The sequence below is a fragment of the Scyliorhinus torazame genome, chromosome 7 (genome assembly GCF_047496885.1).
Source record: "Scyliorhinus torazame isolate Kashiwa2021f chromosome 7, sScyTor2.1, whole genome shotgun sequence".
NCBI classification, from domain to species: domain Eukaryota; kingdom Metazoa; phylum Chordata; class Chondrichthyes; order Carcharhiniformes; family Scyliorhinidae; genus Scyliorhinus; species Scyliorhinus torazame.
The window spans coordinates 306,973,681-307,001,491 of record NC_092713.1 but is presented as its reverse complement, the minus strand read 5'-3'; the positions used below and the strand labels follow the sequence as shown (position 1 = coordinate 307,001,491).

Here is a 27,811-nt window from a genome sequence, read left to right as displayed (position 1 = left end):
AGAACATGGAACATACAGTGCAGACGGAGGCCATTCGGCCAATCGAGTCTGCACCGACCCACTTAAGCCCTCACTTCCACCCTATCCCCGTAATCCAATAACTCCTCTTAACCTTTTTGGTCACTAAGGGCAATTTATCATGGCCAATCCACCTAACCTGCTTGTCTTTGGACTGTGGGAAGAAACCGGAGCACCCGGAGGAAACCCACGCACACACGGGGAGAACGTGCAGACTCCGCACAGACAGTGACCCAGCGGGGAATCGAACCTGGGACCCTGGCGCTGTGAAGCCACAGTACTAGCCACTTGTGCTACCGTGCTTACCAAAGGCCTTTTGGAAATCCAAGCACACCACATCTACAGGTTTCCCTTCATCCACATTGCTTGCTATTTCCTCAAAACTCTAATAAATAAGTTCTAAAAGCTTATATTTAAATTAGAAAATATAATATAATAAATAAGTTCTAATTGTAGTGATATGCATCACTGTATATACACAAGGGGTTAATGTAAATACACTACAACTAAGTAACCACTAGAGGGAGCACCAGAGATGTCATGACATGCAGACATACAGCCAATGGGTCATTACAACAGGGTACAACCAATGGGCAATCAGGACACCGAGAGGTGGCATTACCACAAGGGGGCACTTCACAACCCACATAAAAGGACAGGGCACACCTGGTCTGCCTCTTTCCACAGACAGACATCTAGAGAGTTAGACAGGGTTGATCAATATCACACCCAGCACGTGGCTTAGAGCAGGCTGGTAAAGATCGACTGAGTTACTGCAGCTAGATTAGCAGAGAATCGAACTCATTTAAGAACTGTGTTAATAGTTCAATAAACACGTTGAACTCATTTCATAGTCTGGAGCTTCCTTTGTCAAAGCAAACATCAAGGAAGCATCTTATGTTACACGAAGCAGCATAACACAACACTAATAAATGATGTTCCTTCCATAAAACCATGATTGCCTGATCGCATAGTGATTTTCGAAGTTTCGTGCTGTAATCGTCTAAATAATAGATTCCAGCAATTACTTAATGACATATGTTAGGCTAAATGGCCTCTGTAGTTTCCTGCGTTCTGTCTCCGGTTTCGTACTTGTTATTTTATAATCCACTGGGACCCTTCAAGAAGATTAGAACCAATGCAAAGGTGCGTTCATAACACAACCTGTGTCAACCTGCAACTCCTTCCAAACATGCCAATGGCTGGCGGTAAGAGCGGGAGAGACTCCTGGTCAGCCACACTTGATGTGGAGTGGAGCCCCTCAGGCTACAAGCCCCTGGCGACAGACAGAAGTCTGCTTTAGTACATCACCAGGTGCGGGAAGAGAAATGGAATTGGAATAACCAATGCATCCACTATCTCTGCATCCACTTCTTTTCAGACCTGAGGATACAGGCCATGTGCTCCTGGGGACTTGGCAGCTTTTCGGAAGAATAGTTTTCCCAGCACCTTTTCCCCAGTGACTAAGTTTCTCCCTCGTGTTCACCTTTTGATTTTCAAGTATCTTTGGCAAGTATTCTAAGTCTTCTACATTGAAGACAGACACACACAGCACTTCTGCCATTTCTTATTTTTCCGTTATATGTTCCCCGGATTCACTCTCCGGAGGATCAACACCCCCTTTGGTCACTCTTTTCCTATGTAATTACTCGGAGAAACTCGAACAATTTGTTTTTTGTATTACCAGCTAGCTTACTCAACTTTATCCCTCTTTTTGTTTTTGTAAATTTAGAGTACCCAATTATTTTTCTTTTCCAATTAAGGGGCAATTTAGCGTGGCCAACCCACCCAACCTGCACATCTTTGGGGTGTGGGGGCGAAACCCACGCAGACACGGGGAGAATGTGCAAACTCCACACGGACAGTGACCCAGGGCCGGGATCGAACCCGGGTCCTCAGCGCCGTAGTCCCAGTGCTAACCACTGCGCCACGTGTTTACCCTTACTTTATCCCTCTTTAGTCATTCGTGTAATACAATGTTGACAAATGTGAGGTTATCCATTTTGGTAGGAATAACAGCAAAAGGAATCGTTATTTAAATGATAAAATATTAAAACATGCTGCTGTGCAGAGAGACCTGGGTGTGCTAGTGCATGAGTCGCAAAAAGTTGGTTTACAGGTGCAACAGGTGATTAAGAAGGCAAATGGAGTTTTGTCCTTCATTGCTAGAGGGATGGAGTTTAAGACTAGGGAGGTTATGCTGCAATTGTATAAGGTGTTAGTGAGGCCACACCTGGAGTATTGTGTTCAGTTTTGGTCTCCTTACTTGAGAAAGGACGTACTGGCGCTGGAGGGTGTGCAGAAGAGATTCACTAGGTTAATCCCAGAGCTGAAGGGGTTGGATTATTAGAGGAGGTTGAGGAGACTGGGACTGTACTCGTTGGAATTCAGAAGGATGAGGGGGGATCTTATAGCAACATATAAAATTATGAAGGGAATAGATAGGATAGATGAGGGCAGGTTGTTTCCACTGGCGGGTGAAAGCAGAACGAGGGGTCATAGCCTCAAAATAAGGGGAAGTAGATTTAGGACTGAGTTTAGGAGGAACTTCTTCACCCAAAGGGTTGTGAATCTATGGAATTCCTTGCCCAGTGAAGCAGTAGAGGCTCCTTCATTAAATGTTTTTAAGATAAAGAGAGATAGTTTTTTGACGAATAAAGTGATTAAGGGTTATGGTGTTCGGGCCGGAAAGTGGAGCTGGGTCCACAAAAGATCAGCCATGATCTCATTGAATGGCGGAGCAGGCTCGAGGGGCCAGATGGCCTACTCCTGCTCCTAGTTCTTATGTTCTTATGTCACTGCTTCTCAATCTTCTGACCTGTCACAAATCTTTGCGGATTTGACACTCTCTGTCACCCCTTTGTTCAGCCGGGGATGATGCTTTCTATTCGGTGCTGAGGTGGATTATCAACTGGGAGCTAAATAATTGACCACACCATATCCTGGACGATGGAGTATTACCAGGCTTCCCTTCCCTGATCGTATTCCGTGATTCCTGCTGGAAATTGCACGTGCTAGTCCCGGGCTCCGGCACCATGGGGCACAGGCGTGACGCCCGCGGTGCCAACCACGTGTGCCAACTAACCCAACAACGTCCACCCATCCAGGTCCACATACAGTAAATGAATGCTTACCCTCGTAGATGTTACAGCTTTAACGAGAGTAAGGGAAAGGAAGATTGAGTTGGAGACACGGCATCGGCCTTTACTGGAACTTATGCAAGTTCTCTTTGTCAGTTATTGGCTGAGCTGGCACACAATCTAGTCACTTCAATAGGATTGTTTGCGTTTGCCATTCCCTTGTGTGAGAGGCAGCCACATTGCCAAGTTCACCTGTGGCTTCCATTCATTCAATGTTTTATTCAGTCGCATTTCCAAGTCTTTATGATGCTAACAGTCATGGTGCTTTCTTTTCCCTTCCACAGTCGAGAGTTTTTTTGAGAGAATACTATCGGGATTCCAACATAGAGCTTTCGAAGCTCCTGTATAAACTCGGACAGACCCTGCCCACGTGGCTGAGGCAAGAGCTCCAGAACAACAGGTAGCTGCCCCGACATGCAACAAAAGGGTGAACTCGTGCAATAAAGCTTCAAACAGCCCTCCTGGGAGATCAAGCCGCCATTCCCGTCTCATCATCATTCATTTGTCAGCAGCCTGGTCGATTCCTGGTCCTTCTCAGTGCTGATTGGCTCCCCAGGGACGATTGAAGCATTCAAGGCTGCCGTTGGTATGTTCGTCCTGTGGGGAGGTCTGTGCTTATTATTCAAGTGCTGGCTGTGGATGATTGTGAAGATCATTGTATATTTTCATCTCTCCAGCGGTAGCTTCTCCAGGAGGACCAGAAGGGAGTGAAGCCAATAAGCAATAATTGGTTCCTCAAGGCATGGCTAGAGTTCAGTTTAGAATTGCGTTCACTCCTCCTGAAGTGTTGCTGCGTAGAACCATTATTCTGTTTCAGCTGACGTCCCTCGCTGATCTCCCTGGCCTTCAGAGTTGAACTCTTCCTCAGAACTGTCACAATGAAGAGTGTGTTGGAAGAGAGGACCTGGCAAGGACTCCTTGCAGGCAACAATCTGTTAAGAAAAGTTGCCGCCTTAAGAGCATTGCATTTGACTGCTTCCCTGAGGAGCTTAACTGTATTGAGGAGTTTACCAGCTTTTCTTCGGGAAACAGTTCTTTACGTCTCTCAGACTCTGCACGACAGTGCGCTGCTGGGCAAGGCTGGCAGCCAGGTGAACTCTACTCACGGCTCCTTGGGCAGAGTTGTACGGCCCCCTTGCGGCGAGGGTCGGATCATAAAACGGATCGAGGCATCCAAAATCCACTGACTTGGCCGGGATCTGAAACTCCCTCCAGCGGGAAGGGCTGTAAAATCCTGTCCCCTCTGTCAAAGGCCAGCTAATAAGACGGTCATTTGTGTGCAGACGAACCAGGATCACTTTTTTTATTTAATTCAATATGACCACTGTTTCCTCAATCTCATTGTACCACTTTTGCAGCTGAAGTCTAAGGTAGCGGAATTCCAGCTCCTCCCTTCAGGATTAAAGTTTATATTGCGGTGTCATTGATTTCCCACACAAATTGGTTGACAGGAAGGTGTTGGGAAAGGTAGCCACGGGGCACCTCTGCTCTCCAGTTGCCCCGAATGTAATCCGGTTCTCCAGATTTGAAGTGCGCTGGTGAATGGCGTGCGGTGCATTGAATGTGACAACGCCACGTTCAAACGGTTCTGCGCCCCTGCAGAAAAGAAACAAATGTCGCCTTTCGCTATCTCACCGGCTTCTCGCTGGGTGTTCCGAGCGCAGCATCGCAATGGGGTTGGTTCAACCTCTTTGTGGTTTGGGGTTTGAAATACTTCATCGTCTTTTTTGTTAAAACTTCATCTCATTCAAACCCAAGTGCATTTGAGCCATTGCGCAGGGAGAAAGCATAACCGGGAATCTAAATCTTCACGAAAACGTGCGGAAAGTTGCACGCAATGTGGGTGAGCCGTCCATTTTATACAACTTTTCGATTATTCTAAACTAGGGTAAGGAGCCGGATGAAGCCCTGCAGAACATTCGATCTAGAGTCTTCTAAATTGGGACCAAATAGACTCAGGTGGGGAGGTGTTACGTGGCCAAGGTTGAGTGTTTCACCTTTGACCTTGGATGAGGAGGCCTTCAGTGTCTTTGGCTGACATGGGTCAGGAGGTGAACCAGCTCTATTTCCTCTTGTGAAGGAACTTCCATTATCGATGGCCGGCAGACAGCCCTTGGTGGTGGATACAACAGTGCCCTCAGAATGAGAATAAAATGATGGCAAGTGGGTTGACCCACTCTTGGGGTTGCGAGGTTACCTCGTGTTGGATGGAGGATTGAGAGGCGAGGGTTCCGCAAATGATTACTAAGCTTTACCCTGTCAAAACATCTGTAACTTTTCCCAGCAGAAGTTTGGGCAGCACGGTAGTAGTGGTTAGCACAATTGCTTCACAGCGCCAGGGTCCCAGGTTCGATTCCCGGCTTGGGTCACTGTCTGTGCGGAGTCTGCACGTTCTCCCCGTGTGTGCGTGGGTTTCCTCCGGGTGCTCCGGTTTCCTCCCACAGTCCAAAGATGTGCAGGTTAGGTAGATTGGTCATGCTAAATTGCCCTTAGTGTTGGGTGGGATACTGGGTTATGGGGATAGGGTGGAGGTGTGGGCTTGGGTAGGGTGCTCTTTCAAAGAGCCGGTGCAGACTGGATGGGCCGAATGGCCTCCTTCTGCACTGTAAATTCTAGGAAAAAACCCAAGTGGTTCGCGGGGATTGCAGCTATTTGGGGAGCAAGTAATGGAGGTGGCTGCGGTAGAATTTGCAAGATGGAGTTCTGTAGCAGCCAAAACTACCTGACAGTATAAGAAGCTGCTTCTGAAATGGATCTATTTCCCCCAGAGTTTCCCGTTTTAATTATTTGAAACCGTTGTTTCGGATCGAAACGTTCAGTCTCTTCTTGGCAATAAATGGTTTTCCCTGCCCTCCCCTCAGCCCCCCCCCCCCCCCAATATCCCCCTGATTAAAGGTCAAATGCATCTGAGAAAGCGAGACAGACCTCATCAGCTCACCCCTCGCCTGCGAGTGGATCTCTGTTTTAATGGTGTGCGTTACAAACTTCCCAGCATTGAGCATTACGTGAAATGTGAAGTTTACATTCCGTCTGAACTTTTTGCAAAACCATCATCGCGGTAATTTATTAATTAAAGTGTTTAAATCTGTAAATTTAAATACCTTGTAATTTACTCACCAACTGTAAGAGTTAACAATTGGAATCTGAGACTGTACCTGGAGTTTAGACTGTATATTTACATGAAACAGAACACTTCTTGGCCATTTAATTTAATGCCATGGTTGACTCTAGTCTGCCTTGCCTTGGACTCCTGTTTGTGGGGGGGGGGGCAGTTTCCATTTTGTTCGCTCGGTGACTGTGTTGTGGTTTCCCTCGCAGCCAGGAGGGGGAACCGTTGGGGCTGCGAGCCGTCTCTCTCTCTGCCTGTTAAACCAACAAGCAGCTGAGCTGGGGTTGCAAGTGATCCCCTCACCCCCACCATGCCCACTGCCAGCCATGATATGCGATGAGGATAAACCCAATGGATCTCTGAGAGTCCAGTTTACAATTTTGTGTTTGCCGCCCTACAGGCCCTATCTCGTATTTCCAGTGCTCCAAACATGCCTCGATTTGAGTTCTGTTTGAGTAACCCGCCCACCCTATACAATTTTAATTCACTCAATATTCACTCAGTCGAAAGCCATAGCGGACCACCGGGCAAGACGGACAGTGCAAGTTTTTATGTTCCCCGGGGAGGTTCTGGAGGGTGGACCCTCAGTGCCCCCGGGCCCCAGAAGACGAGCAAAGCCAGCACCGTGACCCCCCTCACCTGCAGTTGGCAAGAGCACCTATGCCCAGCTCGCCGGGTACCTTATTCACCGCACTGTCGCTGTGTGGTTCGCCCCGTCCAGGACACTAATCCTCACTGTCGAGCAGTACAAAGATCCAGGAAGCAATTGCATTGGCTTGTGCCAGATCGAAGCTTGAAAACCTACGGGACTAACGGTCAGGGGCCCTGGGATGTAAAAAGTGTGTGTGTGGGGGGGGGGGGGGGGGGGGGGGGGGGGGGGGGGGGGGGGATTTCTGTATCCCTTGTACAATTCCTGAGTGCATTTTGAGATCCCCCAGGCCTGGTCCTGACTATTCGAGTCCTGGACTTCCCCAGATGGGATTTCCAAAGCGCACTGACCAAGTGGCTACTGTATAAATTTAAATAGTCGTGGTTTGGTTTTGTCAAATTGTGCAAAGAACCTGGAATTTGTGTTACCTCACTCGTGCTGCCACTCGCCCATCTTGAAAGGTGTATTTATATATAAATATACAAAAATGTTTTTTTTGGTAAAATTTGTCAGTATTGCATTCCCGGCTGTCACATCCAAGTTGTAAAATGGAAGGATTGTAGATAAACACATAACGTCGAAAACATTGTCCCTTGTGTTTTGAGGTTGTTATCTTTACCGTCTCCACGTTATCACACCTTGGGGTCTGGGGGCTGACCCGGCCCGTTTCTCGCAGGACTTTATGGAGCCGAGTCTCCGGTGATGAAATTGAAGCCCCAGGGTCTTGCCAGCAAGCAAGCCCCCCTCGACAGGCGCCGACACAAGCAACTCGGAGGATACCAGACACAGGACTACTGAGCGAGCACTCCGAGGACCCTCCGAGATCCCTGAGCTCCACCAATTCCGGGCCCTTGCTCATCCGCTATTTTCATGGTTCCACCATTGGCGGCCGTGCCTTTGCCGGGGTTTCGATTCCCGGCTTGGGTGACTGTCTGTGCGGAGTCTGCACGTCCCCCCCCCCCCCCCCCCCCCCCCCCCCCCCCCCCCCGTGTCTGCGTGGGTTTCCTCCGGGTGCTCCGGTTTCCTCCCACAAGTCCTGAAAGATGTGCTTGTTAGGGTGAATTGGACATTCTGAATTCTCGCTCTGTGACCCGAACAGGCGTCGGATTTTCACAGTAACCTCATTGCAGTGTTAATATAAGCCTACCTGTGACAATAAAGATTATTATTATAATACTCTGTTCCTTTCACCTGCAGCAAGGAAGGGCAGATGTTACATAATTGTTGCCAGTCGCAGAGAGAAAAAGAAGTAGCGGTGCCACGCTTTATTCACGCTATAAGTTCATAAAAACATAGTGCAGGGATTATGAAGAGATGTTGCTTCAACAGGGTAAGATGGTGAACTCCCCCCAAAGTCAGCGCAACGCCTTCCGCTGATGTCACCGCGGATCACGTGACATTTCGCCAGCCAATAGTATTACTTTTTTTTAAAAATATTCAAACAGAATTTTTCCATTTTACAAATCAACATAAAAATAGTACAGTAACTGATAAATAATATTATTTAAATAATATAGTGAACTTACAAAGTAACAAAAAATAGTGCTTCCCGCCCCCGCCGCGCCCCCCCCCCCCCCCCCGCCCCCCAGGCTGCTGCTGCTGACAAACTATTTTCCCTTAATGTTCCGCGAGATAGTCAAGGAACGGTTGCCACCGCCTGGAGAACCCCTGAGCCGATTCTCTCAACGCAAATTTCATTCGTTCTAGTTTTATGAACCCTGCCATATCGTTTATCCAGGCCTCCACGCCCGGGGGGGGTTTCGCTTCCTTCCACATGAGTCAGATCCTTCGCCGGGCTATCAGGGACGCAAAGGCCAGAATATCGGCCTCTTTCGCCTCCTGCACTCCCGGCTCTTCCGCTACCCCAAATATCGCTAACCTCCAGCCTGGCTTGACCGGACCTTCACCACCTTTGAAATCACTCTTGCCACTCCCCTCCAGTACTCATCCAGTGCCGGACACGACCAGAACATCTGTGTGTGGTTCGCCGGGCTTCCCAAGCACCTCCCGCACTTGTCCTCCATTCCGAAGAACCTGCTCAGTCTTGCTCCCATCATAAGTGCTCTGTGTAGAACCTTAAATTGAATCGGGCTAAGCCTGGCACACGAAGACGAGGAGTTTACCCTGCTTAGGGCATCCGCCCACAGACCCTCCTCAATCTCCTCTCCCAGCTCTTCTTCCCATTTTCCCTTCAGCTCCTCTACCATCGCCTCCCCCTCGTCTCTCATCTCCTGATATATTTCGGACACTTTGCCCTCCCCGACCCATACCCCGGAGATCACTCATTCTTGGATCCCTTGTGTCGGGAGCAGCGGAAATTCCCTCACCTGTTGCCTCGTAAACGCCCTCACTTGCATGTATCTGAAATTGTTCCCCGGGGGCAACTCATACTTTTCCTCCAGCGCTCCCAGGCTCGCAACGTCCCGTCTATAAACAAATCTCTCAGTTTCCTAATTCCTGCTCGTTGCCAGCTCTGGAACCCTCCGTCCATCTTTCCTGGGACAAACCTGTGGTTATTCATGATCGGGGACCACACCGAGGCACCCGTCACCCCCCTGTGTCGCCTCCACTGCCCCCAGATCCTTAAGGTTGCCACCTCCACTGGGTTTGTGGTATACCTTTTCGGGGAGAATGGCAGCGGCGCCGTCACCAGCGCCTTTAGGCTCGTTCCTTTACAGGACGCCATCTCCAGCCTCTTCCACGCCGCCCCCTCTCCCTCCCTCATCCACTTACAAACCATCGCCACATTGGCGGCCCAGTAGTAGTCGTCCAGGCTCAGCAACGCCAGTCCCCCTCTGTCCCTGCTGCGCTGCAGGAACCCCCCTCCTTACCCCTCGGGGTCTTCCCTGCCCACACAAAACTCATAATGCTCCTATCTATTTTCTTGAAAAAGGCTTTCGTGATCAGAATGGGGAGACATTGAAACACGAAAAGAAACCTTGGGAGGACCATCATTTTTATCACCTGCACTCTGCCCGCCAATCAGAGCGGCAGCATATCCCACCTCTTGAAATCCTCCTCCATCTGCTCCACCAGCCGCGTCAGATTAAGTCTGTGTAGAGTTCCCCAGCTCCTAGCTACCTGGATCCCCAAATATCGGAAGCTCCTTTCCACTCTCCTTAACGGCAGGGCGTCTATTCCTCTTCCCTGGTCCCCGGGGTGTATTACTAAAAGCTCACTCTTCCCCATATTTAGCCTGTATCCCGAAAAATCTCCAAACTCCCTCAATATCTGCATAACCTCTGTCAGCCCCTCTACAGGGTCCGCAACATACAGCAGTAGGTTATCTGCGTCGAGTGACACTCGATGTTCCTCTCCTCCTCTAACCACCCCCCTCCATTTCTTAGAGTCTCTCAACGCTATGGCCAGTGGTTCAATTGCCAACGCGAACAGTAACGGGGACAGGGGACACCCCTGTCTTGTTCCCCTGTGTAGCCGAAAATACTCCGACCTTTGCGGTTTGTGACTACACTTGCCACTGGGGCCCCATATAGGAGTCTGACCCATCTGACAAACCCCTCCCCGAACCCAAACCTCCTCAACACCTCCCATAAATACTCCCACTCTACCCTATCGAATGCCTTCTCTGCATCCATCGCCACCACTATCTCTGCCTCCCCTCCGCTGGGGGCATCATTATCACCCCCAGCAGCCGTCGAACGTTGACATTCAGTTGTCTCCCCTTTACAAACCCTGTCTGGTCTTCATGCACCACCCCGGGACACAATCCTCTATCCTCGTCGCCAGCACTTTTTGCCAGCAGCTGGCTTCTACATTTAGGAGTGAGATAAGCCTGTATGACCCGCATTGCAGCAGATCTTTATCCTGCTTCAGGATTAGTGATATCGTCGCCTCCGACATTGTCGGGGGTAGTATCCCCCCCCTTCCTGGCCTCGTTAAAGGTTCTCGCCAGCAGCGGGTCCAACAAGTCCACATATTTCCTGTAGAATTCCACTGGGAACCGTCTGTCCCGAGGCCTTCCCTGCTTGCATGTTCCCCAGTCCTTTAGTCACCTCATCCACCTCAATTGGCACCCCCAGACCTGTCCTGCTCCTCCACCCTCGGGAACCTTAGTTTGTCCAGAAACTGTTGCATTCCCTCTTTTCCCTCCGGGGTTTGGGACTTATATAGCCTCTCATAAAAGGTCTTAAACACCTCATTTACCTTCCCTGCTCTCCGCTCCATAGTTCCCGTTTCATCCCTAACTCCCCCAATCTCCCTCGCCGCTATCCTCTGCGAAGTTGGTGGGCCAGCAGCCGACTCGCCTTTTCCCCATACTCATATCTCATCCCTGTGCCTTCCTCCACTGTGCCTCTGCCTTTCCTGTGGTCAGCAGGTCAAACTCCGTCTGAAGTCTTCGCCTCTCTCTATATAGTCCTTCGTCCGGGGCCTCCGCATATCTTTTATCCACCCTCAAAATCTCCCCCACTAATCTCTCCCTTTCTTTGCCCTCTTGTTTCTCTTGTGAGCTCTAATGGAGATCAACTCTCCCCTAACCACCGCCTTCAGTGCTTCCCATACCACCCCCCACCTGGACCTCGCCATCGTCATGGACCTCCAGGTATCTCTCAATACATCCCCGCACCCTTCCACAGACCCCCACATCCGCCAATAATCCCACATCCAGTCGCCAGAGTGGGCGCTGCTCCTCTCCTCTCCTAATTCCAGATCCACCCAGTGCGGGGCATGGTCTGAAACGGCTATGGCCGAGTACTCCGTTCCTGCCACCTTCGAGATCAGTGCCCTACTCAGAACAAAGAAATCTATTCGGGAATATACCTTGTGGACATGGGAGAAAAAGGAGAACTCTTTGGCCAACGGCCTCGCAAATCTCCACGGATCCACTCCCCCCATTTGTTCCATGAACCCCCTAAGCACCTTGGCCGCTGCCGGCCTTCTTCCGGTCCTGGATCTAGACCGGTCTAGCCCTGGATCCAGCACAGTATTGAAGTCCCCCCCCCATTACCAGGCTTCCCACCTCCAGGTCCGGGATGCGTCCCAGCATCCGCTTCATAAATCCCGCGTCATCCCAGTTCGGGGCATATACATTTACCAGCACAACCTCCTTTCCCTGCAATCTACCACTCACCATCACGTATCTACCCCCGTTATCCAACACTATATTCCTAGCCTCGAACGACACCCGTTTCCCCACCAGTATCGCCACCCCTCTATTTTTTGCGTCCAGCCCTGAGTGGAACACCTGTCCCACCCATCCGTTCCTTAGCCTAACCTGATCCGCCACCTTCAGATGCGTCTCCTGAAGCATGACTACGTCCGCCTTCAGTCTTTTTAAGTGCGCGAACACCCGGGCCCTCTTAATCAGCCCATTCAGGCCTCTCACATTCCACGTGATCAGCCGGATTGGGGGGCCACCCGCCCCCCCCCCCGCCCCTAACCCCCCCCCCCCCCCCCCGGCCGACTAGCCATCCCCAATTCTAGGCCAGCCCCCCGTCCAGGTCCCGCGCACCCACCCATCCCCAGGCGGCGCCTTCCCGTCCCGATCACCTCTTTTGCCAGCTCCCCCTTGCTCCCAGCAGCAGCAACCCAGTTAGTCGTGTACCCCCCCCCCCCCCGCTAGATCCCCATCTAGCATGGTTACTCCCCCCGTGATGCTTCCGAAAGTCAGCTAACTGACCCCGGCTTCCCCCGTTCTCTCTTTGACCCCCCTGCGTGTGGAACTCACTTCCTTCCTGCGCCTATCTTCCCACCATCATCTCTATAGCGCAGGAAAAACCCCGTGCTTTCCTATTGGCCCCGCCCCTTATGGCGCAGCTCCCTCATTCCCCATCCCCCCTCTCAGTCCCTTTTTCCACCGGCGCCCACATTTCTCCGTGTCCCCCCATCTAGAGGAGAGAAATTCCCCATCTATCGTTTCAATACTATACACCTCCCATTCCCCAATTTACACTTCTGTACCACAACCTCGTTGTTTCCCCCCCAACATCAGTCTCTTAGTTCTAGTCCAGTTTCTCTTCTTGGATGAAGGTCCATGCCTCATCCGCCGTTTCGAAGTAGTAGTGCTTGCCCTGATGCGTGACCCACAATCGCGCCGGCTGCAGCATCCCAAATTTTATTTTCTTCCTGTGAAGCTCCGCCTTGGCCCGATTGAAGCTCGCCCTCCTTCTCGCCACCTCCGCACTCCAGTCCCGATACACTCGTATCACCGCATTCTCCCATCTGCTACTCCGTACCTTTTTGGCCCAGCTCAAAACAGCCCCTCTATCCGTGAAGTGGTGAAATCTCACCACTATCGCCCTTGGTAGTTCTCCCGCCTTTGGTCTTCTCACAAGGACCCGGTGAGCCCCTTCCACCTCCAGGGGGCCCGATGGGGCCTCAGCTCCCATTAGCGTATGGAGTGTCGTGCTCACATAAGCCCCAGCATCAGCTCCCTCCGTTCCTTCGGGGAGACCTAGAATCCGGAGGTTCCTCTTCCTCGAGCTGTTCTCCAGGGCTTCCAGCCTTTCGATACATCTCTTATGTAGCGCCTCATGCGTCTCCGTTTTTACCACCAGGCCCTGTATCTCATCCTCATTTTCGGCTGCCTTTGCCTTCATTCCACGGAGCTCTATCGCCTGGACCTTTTGTGTTTCCCTCAGCCCATCGATTGCCAATAACATCGGCGCCAGCACCTCCTTCTTTAGTTCCTCCACACACCGTCGGAGGAATTCCTGCTGGTCCGGGCCCCGTGTCGTCTGGGCTCCATCCGCCGCCATCTTGCTTCTTCCTTCTCTTCTCTGCTGCTGCTCCAGAGGATCCTTCGCAATCTGGCCACTACCACTGGTCCTTTCCATACACACCCGGGGGGGGCACCTTCCTTCGTCACCCCACACTGGGTTTGGTCTGAAAAGATTTCCATTGGGGCTCCCGAAAAGAGCCCAAAGGTCCGTTAGAACGGGAGCTGCCGAAACGTGCGGCTTAGCAGTGCATCGCCGCAACCGGAAGTCCCAATAGTATTACTTGAATACTTAACAGCAGGTAACAGGCAGCAAGGATTGGGCAACTTACACCCATCAATAAATAAAAACTCAATAATAAACATCTCCGCTGGCTACAACTCATCTGCCTCATCGCATGGGAAGGCAGAATTATCAATGAAACAGTTCTTTCTCGGGAGAACATGACCAACATCCTAGAGCTAATCCAGCAAAGCAGGGCCCACTGGCTTCAGCACGTATACAGCATGGAAGATGGCCGCACCTCCACAAGCAGGCAATACGGGGAGGTGGGGGTAGGCTATACGGGGAGGTGGGGGTAGGCGATACGGGGAGGTGGGGGTAGGCTATACGAGGAGGTGGGGGTGGGCGATACGGGGAGGTGGGGGTAGGTTATACGAGGAGGGGGGTAGGCTATACGAGGAGGTGGGGGCAGGCTATACGAAGAGGTGGGGGTAGGCTATACGAGGGGGTGGGGGTAGGCTATACGAGGAGGTGGAGGTAGGTTATACGAGGAGGTGGGGGTAGGCTATACGAGGGGGTGGGGGTAGGCTATACGAGGAGGGGTGTAGGCTATACGAGGAGGTGGGGGTAGGCTATACGAGGAGGTGGGGGTAAGCGATACGAGGAGGTGGGGGGTAGGCTATACGAGGAGGGGGGTAGGCTATACGAGGAGGTGGGGGCAGGCTATACGAGGAGGTGGGGGTAGGCTATACGAGGGGGTGGGGGTAGGCTATACGAGGAGGGGGGTAGGCTATACGAGGAGGTGGGGGTAAGCGATACGAGGAGGTGGGGGGTAGGCTATACGAGGAGGGGGGTAGGCTATACGAGGAGGTGGGGGCAGGCTATACGAGGAGGTGGGGGTAGGCTATACGAGGGGGTGGGGGTAGGCTATACGAGGAGGGGGGTAGGCTATACGAGGAGGTGGGAGTAAGCTATACGAGGAGGTGGGGGTAGGCTATACGAGGAGGGGGGGTAGGCTATACGAGGAGGTGGTGGTAGGTTATACGAGGAGGTGGGGGCAGGCGATACGAGGAGGTGGGGTAGGCTATACGAGGGGGTAGGGGCAGGCGATACGAGGAGGTGGGAGTAAGCGATATGAGGAGGTGGGGGTAGGCTATACGAGGGGGTGGGGGTAGGCTATACGAGGAGGTGGGGGTAGGCTATACGAGGAGGTGGGGGTAGGCTATACGAGGAGGTGGGGGTAAGCGATACGAGGAGGTGGGGGGTAGGCTATACGAGGAGGGGGGTAGGCTATACGAGGAGGTGGGGGTAAGCGATACGAGGAGGTGGGGGGTAGGCTATACGAGGAGGGGGTAGGCTATACGAGGAGGTGGGGGCAGGCTATACGAGGAGGTGGGGGTAGGCTATACGAGGGGGTGGGGGTAGGCTATACGAGGAGGGGGGTAGGCTATACGAGGAGGTGGGGGTAAGCTATACGAGGAGGTGGGGGTAGGCTATACGAGGAGGGGGGGGTAGGCTATACGAGGAGGTGGTGGTAGGTTATACGAGGAGGTGGGGGCAGGCGATACGAGGAGGTGGGGGCAGGCTATACGAGGAGGGGGGGGGCATGCTATACGAGGAGGTGGTGGCAGGCGATACGAGGAGGTGGGAGTAAGCGATATGAGGAGGTGGGGGTAGGCTATACGAGGGGGTGGGGGTAGGCTATACGAGGAGGTGGGGGTAGGCTATACGAGGAGGTGGGGGTAGGCTATACGAGGAGGGGGGTAGGCTATACGAGGAGGTGGGGGCAGGCTATACGAGGAGGTGGGGGTAGGCTATACGAGGAGGGAGGGGTAGGCTATACGAGGAGGTGGTGGTAGGTTATACGAGGAGGTGGGGGCAGGCGATACGAGGAGGTGGGGGTAGGCTATACGGGGAGGTGGGGTTAGGCGATGCGGGGAGGTGGGGTTAGGCGATGCGGGGAGGTGGGGTTAGGCGATACGGGGAGGTGGGGGTAGGCTATACGAGGAGGTGGGGGTAGGCTATACGGGGAGGTGGGGGTAGGCTATACGGGGAGGTGGGGGTAGGCTATACGAGGAGGTGGGGGTAGGCTATACGGGGAGGTGGGGGTAGGCTATACGGGGAGGTGGGGGTAAGCGATACGGGGAGGTGGGGGTAGGCGATGCGGGGAGGTGGGGGTAGGCGATACGGGGAGGTGGGGGTAGGCGATACGGGGAGGTGGGGGTAGGCGATGCGGGGAGGTGGGGTTAGGCGATACGGGGAGGTGGGGGTAAGCGATACGGGGAGGTGGGGGTAGGCGATGCGGGGAGGTGGGGGTAGGCGATACGGGGAGGTGGGGGTAGGCGATACGGGGAGGTGGGGGTGGGCGATACGGGGTGGTGGGGGTAGGCGATGCGGGGAGGTGGGGTTAGGCGATGCGGGGAGGTGGGGTTAGGCGATACGGGGAGGTGGGGGTAGGCTATACGAGGAGGTGGGGGTAGGCGATACGGGGAGGTGGGGGTAGGCGATACGGGGAGGTGGGGGTAGGCGATACGGGGAGGTGGGGGTAGGCGATACGGGGAGGTGGGGGTGGGCGATACGGGGAGGTGGGGGTAGGCGATACGGGGAGGTGGGGGTGGGCGATACGGGGAGGTGGGGGTGGGCGATACGGGGCGGTGGGGGTAGGCGATACGGGGAGGTGGGGGTACGCGATACGGGGAGGTGGGGGTGGGCGATACGGGGAGGTGGGGGTGGGCGATACGGGGAGGTGGGGGTAAGCAATACGGGGAGGTGGGGGTAGGCGATACGGGGAGGTGGGGGTAAGCGATACGGGGAGGTGGGAGTAGGCGATACGGGGAGGTGGGGGTAGGCGATACGGGGAGGTGGGGGTGGGCGATACGGGGTGGTGGGGGTAGGCGATGCGGGGAGGTGGGGTTAGGCGATGCGGGGAGGTGGGGTTAGGCGATACGGGGAGGTGGGGGTAGGCTATACGAGGAGGTGGGGGTAGGCGATACGGGGAGGTGGGGGTAGGCGATACGGGGAGGTGGGGGTAGGCGATACGGGGAGGTGGGGGTAGGCGATACGGGGAGGTGGGGGTGGGCGATACGGGGAGGTGGGGGTAGGCGATACGGGGAGGTGGGGGTGGGCGATACGGGGAGGTGGGGGTGGGCGATACGGGGCGGTGGGGGGTAGGCGATACGGGGAGGTGGGGGTACGCGATACGGGGAGGTGGGGGTGGGCGATACGGGGAGGTGGGGGTGGGCGATACGGGGAGGTGGGGGTAAGCAATACGGGGAGGTGGGGGTAGGCGATACGGGGAGGTGGGGGTAAGCGATACGGGGAGGTGGGAGTAGGCGATACGGGGAGGTGGGGGTGGTGATTCGGGGAGTTGGGAGTAGGCGATACGGGGAGGTGGAGGTAAGCAATACGGGGAGGTGGGGGTAGGCGATACGGGGAGGTGGGGGTAAGCGATACGGGGAGGTGGGGGTAGGCTGTAGGGGGCGGTGGGGGTAAGCGATACGGGGAGGTGGGGTTAGGCGATACGGGGAGGTGGGGGTGGTGATTCGGGGAGGCGGGAGTAGGCGATACGTGGAGGTGGGGGTAAGCGATACGGGGAGGTGGGAGTAGGCGATACGTGGAGGTGGGGGTGGTGATTCGGGGAGGTGGGAGTAGGCGATACGGGGAGGTGGGGGTGGGCGATACGGGGAGGTGGGGGTAAGCGATACGGGGAGGTGGGAGTAGGCGATACGGGGAGGTGGGGGTGGTGATTCGGGGAGGTGGGGGTAGGCGATACGGGGAGGTGGGGGTAAGCGATACGGGGAGGTGGGAGTAGGCGATACGGGGAGGTGGGGGTGGTGATTCGGGGAGGTGGGGGTAGGCGATACGTGGAGGTGGGGGTAAGCGATACGGGGAGGTGGGGGTAAGCGATACGGGGAGGTGGGGGTAGGCGATATGGGGAGGTGGGGGTAAGCGATACGGGGAGGTGGGGGTAGGCGATATGGGGAGGTGGGGGGTGGGCGATACGGGGAGGTGGGAGTAGGCGATACGGGGTGTTGGGGGTGGGCGATACGGGGAGGTGGGGGTGAGCGATACGGGGAGGTGGGGGTAGGCGATACGGGGAGGTGGGGGGTGGGCGCTACGGGGAGGTGGGGGTGGGCGATACGGGGAGGTGGGGGTAGGTGATACGGGGAGGTGGGGGTAGGTGATATGGGGAGGTGGGGGTAGGTGATACGGGGAGGTGGGGGTAGGTGATACGGGGAGGTGGGGGTAGGTGATACGGGGAGGTGGGGATAGGCTATATGGGGAGGTGGGGGTGGGCGATACGGGGAGGTGGGTGTGGGCGATACGGGGAGGTGGGGGTGGGCAATACGGGGAGGTGGGGGTGGGCGATATGCGGAGGTGGGGGTGGGCGATACGGGGAGGTGGGTGTGGGCGATACGGGGAGGTGGGGCTGGGCGATACGGGGAGGTGGGTGTGGGCGATACGGGGAAGTGGGGGTAGGTGATATGGGGAGGTGGGGGTGGGCGATACGGGGAGGTGGGGGTAGGTGATATGGGGAGATGGGGGTAGGCGATACGGGGAGGTGGGGGTAGGCGATACAGGGAGGTGGGGGTGGGCGATACGGGGAGGTGGGGGTGGGCGATACGGGGAGGTGGGAGTAGGCGATACGGGGAGGTGGGGGTGGGCGATACGGGGAGGTGGGGGTAAGCGATACGGGGAGGTGGGGGTGGGCGATACGGGGAGGTGGGGGTAGGCGATACGGGGAGGTGGGGGTGGGCGATACGGGGAGGTGGGGGTGGGCGATACGGGGAGGTGGGGGTAGGCGATACGGGGAGGTGGGAGTGGGCGATACGGGGAGGTGGGGGTGGGCGATACGGGGAGGTGGGTGTGGGCGATACGGGGAGGTGGGAGTAAGCAACACGGGGAGGTGGGGGTGGGCGATACGGGGGGGTGGGGGTAGGCGATACGGGGAGGTGGGGGTAAGCGATACGGGGAGGTGGGGATAGGTGATACGGGGAGGTGGGGGTAAGCGATACGGGGAGGTGGGGGTAAGCGATACGGGGAGGTGGGGGTAAGCGATACGGGGAGGTGAGCTTTTCTGTTTCCGCGTCGAGCTGTTGAGATCTGAGTGGCGTTGCCTGAAAGAACGATGGTATGAGGGTCGGCAATGGAGTTTAAAATGGAATTCGGTAAATACTTTAAATAAAGAGGCAAATGCTATGAAGAGCTGAGGGAGTGAGATTAAAAGGGTCGGCCTTTCAGAGAGGCAGGCGAACACAATGGGCCCTCTGACCTCTGCTGCTGCACTAACAAGAACAGAGGAACACGTTGAAAATGCAACCGTGCAGCCTCCCATTGAGAGAACAGGAAGCAACCGTCTCGGAGCCTGCTGTCTGTCTGCAGCCCTGATGGCCTGGGCCTGGGCTCCAGATTACCATAGCAACTGGAGCCTGCAAAATCCTCCCCCAGTGCTGGTGGTGCATTGACCACGTTCCGAATCTTCCCAACTCCTCATTAACGCAGGTCTCTGCGGGGGCGCCAAGCATTGCCAATCAAAATCTTGCTGCCATCAATCATTTCGGAGCTCTGCGCAGTGGCAGGACCGAAGAGTTAAATCTGAACGTTTTGCTGAGCGGTGATCCTGTAACAGGCCGAAGAAGGCGACTGCAGAACAGAAACAGCAAAGCCCACGGTCCATAACAGCCCAAACAAAACTAACTCGTCTTCAGTCCTGGACGATACTTCAACTTCTGAAAACTGGTGTTTGCGTTTGTCGTTTCAACTTCCGAAACTTATATTTATGTAGAGCCTTTAACATAATAAAACGTCACAAAATGCTTCACAGATTCATCATGAAAGAAAATTTGACACTGAGCCTGGTGAGGAGATATTTGGGCAGCACGGTTGCACAGTGGTTAGCACTGCTGCCTCACAGCGCCATGGTCCCGGGTTCAATTCGGCCTCGGCTCACTGTGCGGAGTCTGCACATTCTTCCCGTGTCTGCGTGGGTTTCCTCCGGGTGCCCCGGTTTCCTCCCTCGGCCCAAAGATGTGCAGGTTAAGTGGATTGGCCACGCTAAATTGCCCCTTAGTGTCCAAAAGGTTAGGTGGGGTTACTGGGTTATAGGGTTAGGGTGGAGGCGTGGGCTTGAGTAGGGTGGTCTTTCCAAGGGCCGGAGCAGACTTGATGGGTCGAATGGCCTCCTTCTGCACTGCAAATTCTATGAAGGTCAGATGACCAAAAGCTTGGTCAAAGTTATGAGCCAGGGTTTAGAGAACCCCAAAGTATATCATGGAGTTCACCTGACCCACAACTTTTAATAGATTGTGGTATGGGGAGCACACGGCCCACTCTACAGGTGTGGTACAGCAGAAATGGAAAAGTAATTTTTAAAGCAAAACAATGTTTATTCTATGAACTCAAGTTAACCTTTTTAAAACATACAGTGAACATCTTAGCAACCATTAATTCAAATACAACCCCCAAAGACTACAGCACAAAGTAATCCTTAATAACTTCCCAAACAACATCCAGAAGACAAAAGAAACACCTTTTAACAGAAGCACATCAGGTTTACATTCACTACTGAGAACATTTATAATTCTGAATTCACCAAATGATCAAGGGATAGTCTTTTCAAGGCAGAGAGATCAACAGTACACCTGCTCTGTCTGGCTTCAGCTCCAACACTGAAAACAAAACTAAAACACACCCTACAGCAAACAGCCTAAAACGAAGGTAAAAAGCTGACAGACAGCCCAGCTCCACCCACACTCTGACATCACTGATAAACACCCATTTCTTAAAGGTACATTTCTTAAACACCCATTTCCTAAAGGTACTCTCACATGACAAAACGGGTAGGTTCGGGAGGAAAGTATAGAGATGGAGATGTTTTGGGAGGGAATTCCAGGGCTTGGGGCCCGGGCAACTCAAGGCACCCTAATGGTGCAGCGATTATAATTGGGGTTTGCTCAAGAGACCAGAATTAGCGGAGGGGAGTTGGGAAAGATTACAGAGAAGGATTCCAGTTCAGACATGCCATTCATCCCCCGAGCCTGTTCCAACATTCAATTGGATCAAGGCTGATCTGTATCTAACTAAATCTACCAGCTTTCTTACTGTCGTATAAAGAGTCAATGTCAAATATGAAAATACATAGGGCGGGATTCTTCAACATTGCCCTCCCGGTGACCAGAAATTCTCACCTGAGGTCAATGGGCCGTTACATAAGAACATAAGAACTGGGAGCAGGAGTCGGCCATCTGGCCCCTCGAGCCTGCTCCACCATTCAATGAGATCATGGCTGATCTTTTGTGGACTCAGCTCCACTTTCCCGCCCGAACACCATAACCTTTTATTCCTTTATTCTTCAAAAAACTATCTATCTTTATCTTGAAAACATTTAATGAAGGAGCCTCAACTGCTTCACTGGGCAAGGAATTCCATAGATTCGCAACCCTTTGGGTGAAGAAGTTCCTCCTAAACTCAGTCCTAAATCTACTTCCCCTTATTTTGAGGCTATGCCCCCTAGTTCTGCTTTCACCCGCCAGTGGAAACAATCTCCCCACATTTATCTATTCCCTTCATAATTTTATATGTTTCTATAGGATCCCCCCCGCACCCTTCTAAATTCCAACGATTACAGTCCCAGTCTACTCAACCTCTCCTCGTAATCCAACCCCCTCAACTCTGGGATTAACCTAGTGAATCCCCTCTGCACACCCTCCAGTGCCAGTACGTCCTTTCTCGGGTAAGGAGACCAAAACTGAACACAATACTCCATGTGTGTCCTAACACCTTATACCGTTGCAGCAGAACCTCTCTAGTCTTAAACTCCATCCCTCTAGCAATGAAGGGCAAAATTCCATTTGCCTTCGTAATCACCTGTTGCACCTGTAAACCAACTTTTTGCGACTCATGCACTAGCACACCCAGGTCCCTCTGCACTGCAGCATGTTTTAATATTTTATCATTTAAATAATAATCCCTTTTGCTGTTATTCCTACCAAAATGGATAACCTCACATTTGTCAACATTGTATTCCATCTGCCAGACCCTAGCCCATTCACTTAGCCTATCCAAATCCCTCTGCAGACTTCCAGTATCCTCTGCACTTTTTGCTTTACCACTCATCTTAGTGTCGTCTGCAAACTTGGACACATTGCACTTGGTCCCCAACTCCAAATCATCTATGCAAATTGTGAACAATTGTGGGCCTAACACTGATCCCTGAGGGACACCACTCGCTGCTGATTGCCAACCAAAGAAACACCCATTGATTCCCACTCTTTGTTTTCTATTAATTAACCAATCCTCTATCCATGCTACTACTTTACCCTTAACGCCATTCCTCATTACCTTGTGCAGCAACCTTTTGAGTGGCACCTTGTCAAAGGACTTTTGGAAATCTAAATAAATCACGTCCACTGGTCTCCTTTGTCTGACCTCCTTGTTACTTCCTCAAAGAACTCTAAGGGACTGGTTTAGCACAGTGGGCTAAATATCTGGCTTGTAATGCAGAACAGCGCAGGTTCAATTCCCGTACCGGCCTCGCAGAACAGGCGCCGGAATGTGGCGACTAGGGGCTTTTCACAGTAACTTCATTGAAGCCTACTTGATAAGTATGTACCTGTCAGGCAGGGAGGAAGTGGTCGAGCAAGCAGTCGAAACACTTGTCAAGAGGAAGAACGAGACTTATGTAAAGATGAGACATGAAGGTTCAGTTAGGGCGCTCGAGAGTTACAAGTTAGCTAGGAAGGACCTAAAGAGAGAGCTAAGAGCAGCCAGGAGGGGACATGAGAAGTCTTTGGCAGGTAGGATCAAGGATAACCCTAAAGCTTTCTTTAGATATGTCAGGAATAAAAGAATGACTAGGGTAAGAGTAGGGCCAGTCAAGGACAGTAGTGGGAAGTTGCGCTTGGAGTCCGAGGAGATAGGAGAGGTGTTAAATGAATATTTTTCGTCAGTATTCACAGAGGAAAAAGACAATGTTGTTGAGGCGAATACTGAGATTCAGGCTACTAGATTAGAAGGGCTTGAGGTTCATAAGGAGGAGGTGTTAACAATTCTGGAAAGTGTGAAAATAGATAAGTCCCCTGGGCCGGATGGGATTTATCCTAGGATTCTCTGGGAAGCTAGGGAAGAGATTGCTGAGCCTTTGAACTTTAAGTCATTTTTGTCTACAGTAATAGTGCCAGAAGACTGGAGGATAGCAAATGTTGTCCCCTTGTTCAAGAAGGGGAGTAGAGACAACCCCAGTAACTATAGACCAGTGAGCCTTACGTCTGTTGTGGGCAAAATCTTGGAAAAGTTTATAAGAGATAGGATGTATAATCATCTGGAAAGGAATAATTTGATTAGAGATAGTCAACACGGTTTTGTGAAGGGTAGGTCGTGCCTCACAAACCTTGTAGAGTTCTTTGAGAAGGTGACCAAACAGGTGGATGAGGGTAAAGCAGGTGATGTGGTGTATATGGATTTCAGTAAAGCGTTTGATAAGGTTCCCACGGTAGGCTATTGCAGAAAATACGGAGGCATGGGATTCAGGGCGATTTAGCAGTTTGGATCAGAAATTGGCTAGCTGGAAGAAGACAAAGGGTGGTGGTTGATGGGAAATGTTCAGACTGGAGTCCAGTTACTAGTGGTGTACCACAAGGATCTGTTTTGGGGCCACTGCTGTTTGTCATTTTTATAAATGACCTGGAGGAGGGCGTAGAAGGATGGGTGAGTAAATTTGCAGATGACACTAAAGTCGGCGGAGTTGTGGACAGTACGGAAGGATGTTACAAGTTACAGAGGGACATTGATAAGCTGCAGCGCTGGGCTGAGAGGTGGCAAATGGAGTTTAATGCAGAAAAGTGTGAGGTGATTCATTTTGGAAGGAATAACAGGAAGACAGAGTACTGGGCTAATGGTAAGATTCGTGGCAGTGTGGATGAGCAGAGAGATCTCGGTGTCCATGTACATAGATCCCTGAAAGTTGCCACCCAGGTTGATAGGGTTGTTAAGAAGGCGTACGGTGTGTTAGCTTTTATTGGTAGAGGGGTTGAGTTTCGGAGCCATGAGGTCTTGTTGCAGCTGTACAAAACTCTGGTGCGGCCGCATTTGGAGTATTGCGTGCAATTCTGGTTGTTGCATTATAGGAAGGATGTGGAAGCATTGGAAAGGGTGCAGAGGAGATTTACCAGAATGTTGCCTGGTATGGAGGGAAGATCTTATGAGGAAAGGCTGAGGGACTTGAGGCTGTTTTCATTAGAGAGAAGAAGGTTAAGAGGTGACTTAATTGAGGCATACAAGATGATCAGAGGATTGGATAGGGTGGACAGTGAGAGCCTTTTTCCTCGGATGGTGATGTCTAGGACGAGGGGACATAGCTTTAAATTGAGGGGAGATAGATATAGGACAGATGTCAGAGGTAGGTTCTTTACTCAGAGAGTAGTAAGGGCTTGGAATGCCCTGCCTGCAGCAGTAGTGGACTCGCCAACATTAAGGGCATTCAAATGGTCATTGGATAGACATATGGACGATAAGGGAATAGTGTAGATTGGCTTTAGAGTGGTTTCACAGGTCGGCGCAACATCGAGGGCCGAAGGGCCTGTACTGCGCTGTAATGTTCTATGTTCTATGTTCTACTTGTGACAATAAGCTATTATTATTATTAACATAGTTCAATGTTAAGTGAAAGGTACACGTTACCAAACAGCTTGGCCTTTATTCCCTCTGAGCTTGACTATCCCAACACACTCCTGGCCAGTTCTCCTGCTCTGGTCTCCTTAAACTTGAGATCATCAGAAATTCTGCTATCCGTGTCCTAACTCACACCAAATCCCCTTCGCCGTCACCACTATGCTCATTTCACACAAAAGGAAAGACAGCACAGGACAGGGAGGACTTAAATGTCCAAGTCATAAATAGTGTTATGGGTCAGGGATATTAAAAGGTGGTAGCAAATAAAGTGAGAGGAACTGCTATTAACAATAAATTAAACTGTACAGCAATGTACACAATGCCCATGTTAAAACGAGGGACGCAATAATACATTGTGAGGAACGAGATCAGGCCCATCGAGTCTGCACTGGCTCTTGGAAAGAGCACCCAATTTAAGCCCACATTTCTAACCCAGTAACCCCAACTAACCTTTTTTTTTGATAAATTTAGACTACCCTATTTTCTTCCAATTAAGGGGCAATTTAGCGTGGCCAATCCACCTAGCCTGCACATCTTTCGAGTTGTTGGGGCGAAACCCACGCAAACACGGGGAGAATGTGCAAACTCCACACGGACAGTGGCCCAGGGCCGGGATCGAACCTGGGACCTCGGCGCCGTGAGGCAGCAGTGCTAACCACTGCACCACCGTGCTGCCCCAACTAACCTTTTTTTTGGATACTAAGGGCAATTTAGCATGGCCAAACCACCTAAGCTGCACATCTTTGGACTGTGGGAGGAAACCGGAGCACCCGGAGGAAACCCACACAGACACGGGGAGAACGTGCAGACTCCACACAGACCGTGACCCAAGCCGAGAATCCAGGACCCTGGAGCTGTGAAGCAACAGTGCTAACCACTGTGCTACCGTGCTGCCCTTATTATAGTCGTGTTTAATTAGACAAGGCGACAGAACAATCAGGGCTGGGAATTAAACATTGTAGTGTATGATATATTTCAAAAGGATACAGAGGGGAGAAGGGGTGAAATCGGCGGGATTTTTTTGCACCCCCCTCCCCCCCCACCCCGCCACCGCGCTGTCTCTTCCCGCGGCAGAGGCAGACAGCCATTGCAATCCTTCCGATGTCTATGCCGTTTTGGGTAGCTCGCCCGTCCTGCCGCCAGGAAACCGTGTGCCTCTGAAGGGACCGGAAATCCCGACGGTGTGAAGAGCCGGGAAAGTCTGCCCACAATAACTGTGGTTAGTATAATGCGCTGGAACTCTCTAAACTCTCATCTCTCTTTGGTTATTCCTTAAAAACTACCTCTTGGCGGCACGGTGGCACAGTGGTTAGCACTGCTGCCTCACAGAACCAGGGACCTGTGTTCAATTCCGGCCTCGGGTCACTGTTTGTGTGGACATTCTCCCCGTGTCTGCGTGGGTTTCCTCCGGGGGCTCCGGTTTCCTCCCACAGACCAAATATGTGCAGGTTAGGTGGATTGGCCATGATCAATGCACAGGGTTACGGGGATAGGGTGAGGGAATGGGCCTAGACAAAACGCTCTATCAGAGGGTCAGTGCAGACGCGATGGGCCAATTGGCCTCCTTCTGCACTGTGGTGATTCTATGACAAAGCTTTTTGTGTTTACTCCGATATCACCTGTCAAATTTTGTTTGTGGAAACTCCTATGAAACTCCTTGGGATGCTAAAGGTGCTATATAAATGAAAGTGATAGTTATTATAGACACTTTCAGAAAACAATGGTGAAACTATCAGTGAGACTGAAATAGAATCAATAGGGATAGAAAGAAAGGATAATGAAAGATCAATCACACTAACAGCGTTACGAGGGAATGGAGAAAATATAAGCAAACCAATTTGGGAAATTAGTTTAGCAATAGACAGCATAATTATCCTGGGGGATTTCAACTATCCAATAATTAATCAGCCAGAACAGTCAGTAAGAGGAGAAGCGAATGGGTTTCCTGCAATTCAAACTGGACTAAGGTTGCTTTATACACTTTACAGTGCAGGAGGAGGCCATTCAGCCCATCGAGTCTGCACCGGCCCTTGGAAAGAGCACCCTACTTAAGCCCATGCCTCCACCCTATCCCCATACGCAGTAATCCCACCTAACGTTTTTGGATACTAGGGGCAATTTATCACGGCCGATCCACCTAACCTGCACATCTTTGGACTGTGGGAGCAAACCGGAGCACTCGGAGAAAACCCACGCAGACACGGGGAGGACGTGCAGACTCCGCACAGACAGTGACCCAAGGCCGGGAATCGACCCTGGAGCTGTGAAGCAACTGTGCTAACCACTGTGCTATTGTGCTGCCTTCGACGGGATTTCCTCCAGGTGCCCCGGTTTCCTCCCACAATCCAAAGATGTACAGGTTTGGTGGATTGGCCGTGCTAAATTGCCCTTAGTGTCCAAAAGATTTAGTTGGGTTGCTGAGCTGGGATGGGGTGGAGGTGTGGGCTAAAGTAGGGTGCTCTTACCAATGGCCAGTGCAGACTCGATGGGCCGAATGGCCTCCTTCTGCACTGTAAATTCTATGAAAACGCAGAACTGTTCAGATGGAGTTTATTGTTACAACTGTTTAATTTTCAAATTCTCCATGTGGCAAGAAGAGAAAATGGGATTGTTGATGCTTTATCATGACTGTGACATGTGAGGAGACTAAAATGGGCTGTACTCGTGGTTAGGTTTGCCTGTCTAAACGGGCAGCACGGTGGCTCAATGGTTAGCACTGCTGCCTCCGAGTGGATCGTTGGTCTAGGGGCATGATTCTCGCTTCGAGCATTCCATTTCTATAAAAAGAGGTCCCGGGTTCATATCCCCGGGCGAGCCCCGCAAAGCACCTTTTTAGAGGCAGCACAGTGTCCCAGTGGTTAGCACTGCAGCCTCATGGCGCTGAGGTCCCAAGTTCTATTCCGGCTCTGGGTCACTGTCCGTGTGGAGTTTGCACATTCTCCCCGTGATTCCCTGGGTTTCACCCCCACAACCCAAAGAGCAGGGTAGATGGATTGGCCACGCTAAATTGCCCCATAATTGGAAAAAAATAATTGGATACTCTAAATTTATTTTTTAAAAGGGTTGCCTGTTTAGAAATGTTAAATTATATTATATAGAGCATAAGTTGTAGGAGATGTTTAAAGTTAAATTTTTTTAAAAAGAAAGCCATCTGTCTATATTGCTGGTTCATATGTTTAAGGGGGAGGGGGGAGGTGTGACCACTGGAAGACTTTAGGAATATTGGATTCTAAATATTGGGCAATTTAAGGGGTAAAGCCTGGGGATATGGTGTGTTTGACTGCAGTGGTCATGGTGCAGGGGCTGGTTTAGCACAGTGGGCTAAACA

The 27,811-nt window shown here is 52.1% G+C and overlaps 1 protein-coding gene across 6 annotated transcripts in view; it reads left to right on the top strand.

The window, feature by feature from the left end:
- Window positions 1–7,130, top strand: part of ndst1b (N-deacetylase/N-sulfotransferase (heparan glucosaminyl) 1b) — a 320,572-nt gene extending 313,442 nt beyond the window's left edge. For all 6 annotated transcript variants that reach the window (XM_072512714.1, XM_072512712.1, XM_072512713.1 and 3 more), the window contains one exon: window positions 3,443–7,130. In XM_072512714.1, coding sequence (XP_072368815.1) covers window positions 3,443–3,562 — 120 coding nt within the window. In that variant the 3' untranslated portion in view covers window positions 3,563–7,130. The remainder of the gene's footprint in view (window positions 1–3,442) is intronic.
- Window positions 7,131–27,811: the final 20,681 nt, after the last annotated feature.